Source organism: Centroberyx affinis, unplaced genomic scaffold (genome assembly GCF_046629955.1).
Source record: "Centroberyx affinis isolate AG114_WGS23_722 - 3 ecotype Tasmania unplaced genomic scaffold, CSIRO-AGI_Caff_v1 ptg003901l_1, whole genome shotgun sequence".
In the NCBI taxonomy this organism is placed as follows: domain Eukaryota; kingdom Metazoa; phylum Chordata; class Actinopteri; order Beryciformes; family Berycidae; genus Centroberyx; species Centroberyx affinis.
In genome coordinates this window covers 95,717-104,312 of record NW_027281737.1, presented here as the reverse complement: position 1 = coordinate 104,312, position 8,596 = coordinate 95,717, and the positions used below count along the sequence as shown (strand labels likewise).

The following is an 8,596-nucleotide window of genomic DNA, read 5'->3' as shown; positions in this document are numbered from 1 at the left end:
TCTTCTGCTCCTCTCTCATCTCCTCTCCCCTGCTTATTCTCCTCTCCACTGCTTTCCTTTCCTCTTCTCTCTTTCCCTCTTCCCTCTTCTGTCCTGTGTAGTCTTTTAAATACCGGACTTCAAGCTCTCTTATGGTTTTATCTGTTTCACTCTGTTCTTGTTCGGAATAAAACAGAACAGTGTAACGCTTAGAAGCTTAGAGGTTTATGAAAGTGTGTGTGTGTGTGTGTGTGTGTGTGTGTGTGTTGTTCCCTTTTCTAACATTAGGGGGCACTGCTGCTCCTTATGTGGACATCTGCAATTGGGTGCTGTGGGTGTCAGGAATATGAACATAATGCCATTGCAGGAGGCCAGTTTCTTTACGTGGAACATGTGGTAGAGACAATTTTAATATAGACATGACGTGTCATTGGAAAAAGGTGTAGGCACACTGTCAAGGGCATCACGATACAGAGGTAGGGCAAAGGTCATGAAGGATTAAGGTGAGAGGCCCTTTGCCCTTCTTCCACCTCCTCCTGGAGATCCCAAGGCACTCCCAGGCCAGCTGGTAGTCCCTCCATCACAAAGAGTGAAGCCAGCCACCCTGTGAAGGAACCACATTCCAGCTGCTTGTGTATCTGCGATCTCATCCTTTCGGTCACTACCCAAGAGCTTGCGACCATAGGTGAGGGTCAGAACAATGATCAACCACTAAATCACAAGCTTTGCTTTGTGGCTCAGCTCTCTCTCTCCCACCACGGTGAGATACAACACCTGCATTACTGCAGCCAATGCACATAACCGCCAGTCGATCTGACAATCCTTTTTACCCTCATGAATAAGACCTGGATATACCTGAACTCCTCCACTTGGGTCACTTATTCACCCCACACCTGGAGGGACCAGGTCACCTTTTTCCAGGAGAGAACCGTGGCCTCACACTCGGAGGTGTTGATCCTCATCCTGACCGTGTCACATTCAGCTGCAAACCGCTCCATTGCACATCGGAGATCATGGTCTGAAGAAGCCAGAAGGACGTTGTTATCCCCAAACAGCTGCCACTCTAATGTCTAACTGGACACTCTCCTGACCTTGGCTACGCCTTGATATGCTGTCTATGAACACCACAAACAGGAAAGGGGACAAGGCGCATGCCCACCTTGAAGGAGCTTGACTTCATGCCAAGAATGTGAACACAGCTCCCGCTCCAAGTGTATATAGGGACCAAATGGCTTGCAGCAGCAGCAGCCCTGGCACCCCATAGTCCCACAGCACCTCCCATGGGATACTTCCTAGTTTGTAAGTCGTGACTTTTCGCACATTCTGTCAGTTAAAAATAAGTTATTTTGACCAGAAATAAAAAATGGAAAATGGACCCTGTAACAAAAGTAGTTTTTTGGTAGCTGTTTTATTTTAGAAATCAAGTGGCACATAACTTTCTGCTGCACTGTAAATTATGTATTAGGGTTGATTAAAACAAACGTGTGACAACTCAACTTAAACAAATAGTGGAAATATGAACATACAACAATGTTAGGATAAATATTTACATAGAATACCAAACAATCACATATATAAATATATATCACTTTTACATCAGTTGTTGACACGGCCTCCATGTCCTCCACGCAATAACCGTCAAATCTCGGCATTGATTATAGATTCAATATAATATTCCCGACTTTTTCTGTCATATTTACCACTTTATTGGGTCACTCCATGGATGTCACTCATGTACGCCCAACCTGTGCATGCGATTTCCGACTGCACCTGAAAGCATCGCTTCTCTTTGCGGCTACGTCGTTCTCTATCCCAGAAGCCTCCTCACCAGGAAGTGGTATGTTCGAGAGCTCTTTGGTTTTGTTTTGACAATGATGGAGGAGGAAGAATTGGAATTTGCTGAGGATTTGGAGGCTATTTTGCACCTTACCCCAGAGGTGCAATTAGCCATTGAACAGGTAGTTATTTGGTTTCCATTGCAGTTTATGAGACATGCTGCTGATATCGCTAACCACAGCTAGACAGATAGCTGTTAGCTAGCCAAATCAGCTTGCAAGCTTACTGGATGTGACACAGCTGGACGACGATCACTATAAAGTTTACGGAATTACCCTTTACATCGACAAGTGTTGAGCTTATAGAAAAATGTAAAAGCTTGTCAGACAGTTTCAAGCTTGGGAAGTAGCGTCAGTTTGAATGCATGACTAGCTTGCGAAGCTGTCTTTACCGTTTGCCCTTCGTCGATGGTCGTGAGTGATTTGAGGTTCCTTTAGGAATTAATGGCACACGACTCATACCTTATACAGTATGTACTAATGTTAGTTGTGTGTGGAATGGTTGTCTCAGGTCATACATGATTGCAAGGCATTGTCAGTCTGCATGTTTTCAAGCCATACAAACTGCCGCCCATCACATCAAGACAGTATATGTCAGTCAGACATAATTTACCGATGAAATGTGCGTTGTTTTGTTTGTGTCCCAGGTTTTCCCCAGCCAGGACCCACTGGACAGAGCAGATTTCAATGCTGTGGAGTACATCAACACGCTGTTCCCCACCGAGCAGGTAAGACCGACTGAGCAACTCAAATGCTCCTGAAGCCTTTGGTCACACCTGTCACCTGATGCATCTGTCATCGTCATCTCCTAACACCACCAGGATGGTTAATGATAGGACAGGTATAGACGCACAATAACAGTTTTCTTGCACTGCTTTCAGATTTCCCAGTTTGTTGAGCTAATATTGGGGTTTTAATTCCGCATTAGTGGAATTGGGTTTAGTGTGTGGAAAACACTGATATCTATTTTAGTCTAGTATCAGCCCATTATCTGATAGCAATACTGCCATAGGTGGATGCCTATCCAGCTACATGTAAGTATTTGTCATGATGACCTGCCAGTTTGTGTTTCTTCAGTTTAGAACTGTTCTCCTTTTCCTAAAAGGACTGTAATCTGGACTGCAAATGTGAATATCACTCAGAATTAAATGTTTTTTTCATAGGCTGAATATAGATTACAAGGCAACAGCGATTTGTCTGTGTATGGGTGAAAAATGAGTGTACTGACCTGAGGCGTTGCTGCTTATCGCAAGAAAATGTTGATGTACTCTTATCTCCATGAGGGGTCACTGTAACCCTTTAGGTTGTGCTTGTCAGTAACTGTGCTGTAAGGCTTCATAGTGTGCATGGATTTGCACCTAATTTGGGTTTGTGTGTGTGATAATCAAATAGGTGAGTGATTATGGCAGCCCTGCACATGGGGTGTAGATATAATTGAACTCATTTGTGTAATTTATCCATATTCAAGCTGTTAAGCAAAGTCCACTTGGGTTTTCTAAGCATGGTATTAAATCATACATTGTGTATGCAAAATCAGGGTAGACAGCAACTACAACTACAATACCTATGCAAAGTAGGAAGTGTGTGTGGTTGAGCGGGGGTCTGTCGTGGTGACCTCAAAAGTGGCCAGAATTTAGTAATCCAGCCTCCCACACAGTGGCAACAGACAGTACAACATTTTGAATATTTACATCAAATGATTGTGATATTTCTACTGTATGAGCAAGATAAAGTTTTGATAAGTCAGGTATTTAATTTGCCTCATGCTTTCTTGATTTCCTGTCCTTGTATTTCTCCTCAGTCTTTGGCTAATATTGATGATGTGGTGAACAAGATCCGGCTGAAGATTCGGTGAGTAGATGTAACCAGATTATTGCCAGAGAAGCTTGACAGCGTTTTTTTTTTTACCCACAATGTGACTGAGTGCCATTCTGTGTCATGTTGGCAGGCGTCTAGATGACAACATCAGGACGGTGGTCAGAGGCCAGACCAATGTGGGCCAGGATGGCAGACAGGTGAGTTGAGCTGCAGGTCATGAAGAGACCTGCTGAGATGATTCACCTACAATTTGTTTCTGTATATTAGAGAAATCTTACATTTTTCTATGTGTGCAAGAAGGCAGTAGCCTAAATAGCCATTTTGCTTTGATTTCTGCTATGTTATATATGGCTCCTGGTGTCAAATTTAAATATTGAGGAAGTCCTCTAGTACTGGCACTTTATTCTATTCTGGTGTTGGCATGATAGCCTACTGTTAGCCTAATGTTGACATTGGTGCAGCCTTGGTGGCATTGGGCTGTGAGTAAGGATGTCCGGATCAAGTGTTTTTTTTTGGTCTCCAATCTGATTCATTTACTATTGTGTATCTTCTGACACCATGTCCCGATCCAATATTTTTGTCATAAATTTTTTTAAACAATTAAACAGCTGTGTATTACAAGCATCACTCTGATCGATCTAAAATCAGTAAAAATCAAACCAAGCATGAAGAATATATAGCCTATAGCATGCCTGCATTTCTTTTATCTTCAATAGTCTTTGTCATTGTTACTATATTCAGAATGGCAATTGGCGGCAATTACGACAATTGGCGTAAATGGAGCGGAGGGAGAGAAATTAAATAAATACACGGATAGGGATTTGATCGGGCATCGCGTTGCCGATCAATCAAAATACGCTTTGATCGGGTCTGATTCTCTCGGGACATCGGTAGCTGTGAGGCAGCCTGAGGGCCTTTGAAGAACAAGGAGCCAGCTAGTCAGTCAGAGTAAGGATGCTGAACAGTGGGGTTGCCCTCAAAGCCTCACAGATATGATGATTGTGGAGGTGTAAGATGGAAAATGCAGTGTTTGCTATCCCATGCTCTTTCTCACTCCGTCACACATAATGGTAGATACACAGCATCTAGAGCTCACATGCCCTCATAGGGCAAGTTGGACACCCACACACACTATACATACACACCATCAGGCCTATTAGTGTTCAAAGCAGCATCCTTCTCCTAAAGTTAGAATAGTGCCATTGGTTGCTCCCGACCTAGAAAAATATGTTCCTCCCCCTCTTCTGCTCTTTCCTCTCTCCACACAACTGCCATGGAAAAGGACAAGATGACTCAGATTCATCCCCACTGCTCAAACTGCCCCTTTTTACGGAAAACACGGCTGGGAAATAGATTCCCGTACGTAAATACTAAGATTCCTTTTAAACCCAGGCTTTTGAGTCTTGGCATTTTTTGTGGGTGCGCATCAGAGAAGAGAAGCCCGTCCTGATTTAATCCAGGTCCTCGCTCTGTCAGGGAATCGTGGTTTAAAGGGAACATGACACCTGACGGGGCCGCTGCGTATGTTCTAACCAGTTGAGTTGATTAGGTGTGTGTTGTCGTTGGAGTGTCTGGTCTGGTGGTCCTGTCTTTCCCAGTTAGCTACCGTTTGGTAGCGGAAACGCTCTAAATCCCCTCCAGACCAATAACATTACACAGTCACACACAATAATTTTAGTTTGTGTTTCCAACACCACAAAGCCATTCCAACTTTTCCAGAGGGAAAATCCTTTCTGCAGACGGAAAGATGGAGAGGTGTTCATTTCAAGACGGTGATTGAGACACAGGATAGAGAGAGCAAAAGAATAAAGCAAAACTAGATCAGCACTGTAGACATTTCTCTATTGACTCAACTCACTTTCTGAGCTAAATGCCATCCACAGGTTGAAACTCAAGATGGTAAAGTTTATGGAGAGGGATGGAGAGGGGATGATAGGAGGAGAGAGAGAGTGGAGGAGGTCTGGGGAGTGATTTCTCTGGTGTTTGTTCTGTAGAGAGTCAGACAGCCAGTCAGTAATATACTGCAGGGCTGCTGGGTGGGTGGAGATGTGGCTGGCTCAGTGGCCAGACCACAGGGGGCTAATGCAGCTGATATTTGGTGTATGTCAGGGGTGTAGTGTTACTGGTAACATGCTGTTGTGTTTTGTATCTGTGATGTATTAGTTGAACATGCAGTGTTTCTCTAAGTAGCAGCTGGTAGTGGGGTTAAAGCTCTGTTGTAGGACCCGGGTTTGCTCCAGGTCCCATACCCAGTACCAGTTTCACTACCTGTTGTCATTAAAGATTGCACTGTAAATCCCTTATATTTGTGTTGGGTGAGCAATAAGCTGAGATGATCAATATAACATGACATGACATAACATTTGCTAGATGAATTTATCCAAACCGCCTTACGTTGCCATGAGTACATACATTTTTTGCATGAATATAGAGGAAACACTGAAATGCATATTGCAGCCCATTGAGGCAAATATGCATACACATGCATGCCCACACACAACCCACAAGCCAAATTGGTGACCCTATAATAACATTTATCATTAACCAGGCTTTCTGACGGTGCTAGTTTTTGGGCAAACTATGTACAATGTACTATGTTCAAACTAATACTTCTAACACTCATCATTTTATTTGGTCAAATTTATCATAGATTTAATTTCTTCCTGCTTGGGAGAGGAAGGCTGATTTGGGGAGTCTCCTGGCCATTCTGAGTGTGTTGGCAGATGCACACACATAAACACACACGCACACACACACACACAAAAAAAATATCTGTATCTGGTTGTGGTCTGCCAGCTGACTGTGTTTCCTACCAAGCAGCTGCCAGTGTATTCTGTTCTGGCCGGCCCGTTGCCATGGCTACGTGGATAACCACGTCAGACATGGTACACACCTGCTCCACAGCCCGCTCTTCAGTCAGCTGAGCTCAATATCACGGTGCCAGGGAAGACTTTATTTTGGCATAATTTAGGGCAGCAAACAATCTATCAACTTTCTTTTTTTTTTTTTTATGAAAATGAAAGAGGTAAAGGCCTTTTGGTTGGATTCCGTGTACAGAAGCCTGGGTTGGAGAAACTCATTAAGGAGACCAAACATTTGTTATCAATTACTGCCAGCCATTCACATTCCCGTTAATTTGATTGCTGTTAAGCTTATTGCCATAGTGAGCTGCTGTGCCCAGACACACACACACACACAAACACATTCTCACACTCACACTCACACATATCCACCCAAATACTGAGACTGTGCTTACTCCTCCCATGACCAGCATTTATTTATGTGTGTTTTTGTAGATGTGTATATCCTTTTTGGTACATTGATGGATGTCCACTTGGTTTTGGTTTTGAGAGGGACATAAGTGTGTGTGGGTGTGTGTGTCCATGTGGAGAGGTGGGGGTCTTCCTAAAGAAACAATCTAGTGTAAATATTTAACTAACTCAGGAAGGGTTGTTCACAGCTTGTTTTAGTTTCAGTGCTTTCATCTTCTCAGTGCTCTGTCTGTGGGTCTCTATTGTTCTGTCTCTTTCTCTCTCACAGTTTCCTTCTAATCCTCTTTTGTTTTTCAATCAGTGTTACAACTTTTTCTGCTTTCTTAAAAAAATCTGGGTCAATTTCTGCAGATTCTGTCAGTCTGTGTGTGAATTATGTGTAGTACCAGTTGATCATTAGGCTTTTTCAGTGCAGTGAAGCTGAAATTGTTGTAATCAGCAAACACTTACTGTGCCAAAAAATTGTGTTTTCCAGGATTGAATATGAAGGCAAAAATTAGCCAATCAAGGAAAACAAAAATGTGACAGCATTTGGGCTTCAGTATAGTTTGAATGCAGTAGGAGGGAATTGGCAAGTAGCATGTTGTTATTTTTTTGCATACTTCATAAGACAGTGCTGCTACTTTGGATACTACTTTGTCAGGCTTGTCTATGTACAGAACAGATTTTGGACACAAGGAGTGATGCAGTACCCACCATTTACTTGGAGGTTATTTTCTCTGTCTAGTAGAACACCTTTCTCTCTAAGAAACTGTCTGCCTTTAGAAAAACACATGGTGACATATTCTGTTGATGTTTACATGCAACAACGTACATGGGCAAGCTTCCAAGTTTTAAAATAATCTTGATAGTTTGATCTGATTTATTGTGTTTGGGCCTAAAGCCAAAAGTCCTTAACATACCATTAAATAAGCCCTGGACTTCAGAGAGCTGGACCACGGTCTGTGAGCGCTGTAGAGAGGAGGGGTTAAGTGTACGATTATGAGGGCATCCCATGCCCACTCTGTCTTTTAAAGGACGCTCCCCACTCCTCTTTCCAAACCTCCCTAATAGAGTCTATATGTGCTGTGGAACGTGTCCTATTTCTGTTGGGGCGACACTTGTGTGTGTGTGTGTGTGTTCGCGTGAGAACAGATAGCATCTCAGGCATGGAGGCGCCTGCTGGGCAGTGTTCTCTCTCTGCTCTCCTCAAGGCTAAATGCAGGAAATGAGCACTAGGAAGAAAGCCAGACGGACTCAGCTTAGCCTGTGTGAGCGACAATTGCAACCTTGGAGGGTCCAGGCTCTGCTGCATGCGGTGTGTGTGCCTCAGATCGCCTCCAGGGCACCTCTTTAAAGATTCAGTGGCACTCCCTTCCTCCTAACGACTCTCACATCAAAGAGTACTCACATAACCTGCCTTCAGTTATCCAATTAATTTATCCAATCGCCCAACAACCAAGTGATTGCATGAAGGAAAAAAAGGAAGGAAGATACAAGAATTGACTGTTCTGTTAAGACTTTTCACCAATTTCACCTTTACCCAAAGAGTTCCTGAATAGCTACTTAATTAGCTATTCAGGAAAGACCTTGCTGTCCAGAATCTAAAATTGCCTACTATGAAAATTAGTTTTAGCTTATCTTAAGAATGTGCAGCATGGAAATCATTTAGGAGGGCGCAACAGGCCAAATGTGTTTTTGCTGTGATCCTAT

The 8,596-nt window shown here is 43.2% G+C and overlaps 1 protein-coding gene across 3 annotated transcripts in view; it reads left to right on the top strand.

Moving 5' to 3' along the window:
* Positions 1-1,819: 1,819 nt before the first annotated feature.
* vps53 (VPS53 subunit of GARP complex) overlaps positions 1,820-8,596 on the top strand; it is a 29,336-nt gene continuing 22,559 nt past the window's right edge. For all 3 annotated transcript variants that reach the window (XM_071541573.1, XM_071541572.1, XM_071541571.1), the window contains exons 1-4: positions 1,820-1,937; positions 2,462-2,542; positions 3,616-3,665; positions 3,763-3,829. In XM_071541573.1, coding sequence (XP_071397674.1) covers positions 1,851-1,937; positions 2,462-2,542; positions 3,616-3,665; positions 3,763-3,829 — 285 coding nt within the window. In that variant the 5' untranslated portion in view covers positions 1,820-1,850. The remainder of the gene's footprint in view (positions 1,938-2,461; positions 2,543-3,615; positions 3,666-3,762; positions 3,830-8,596) is intronic.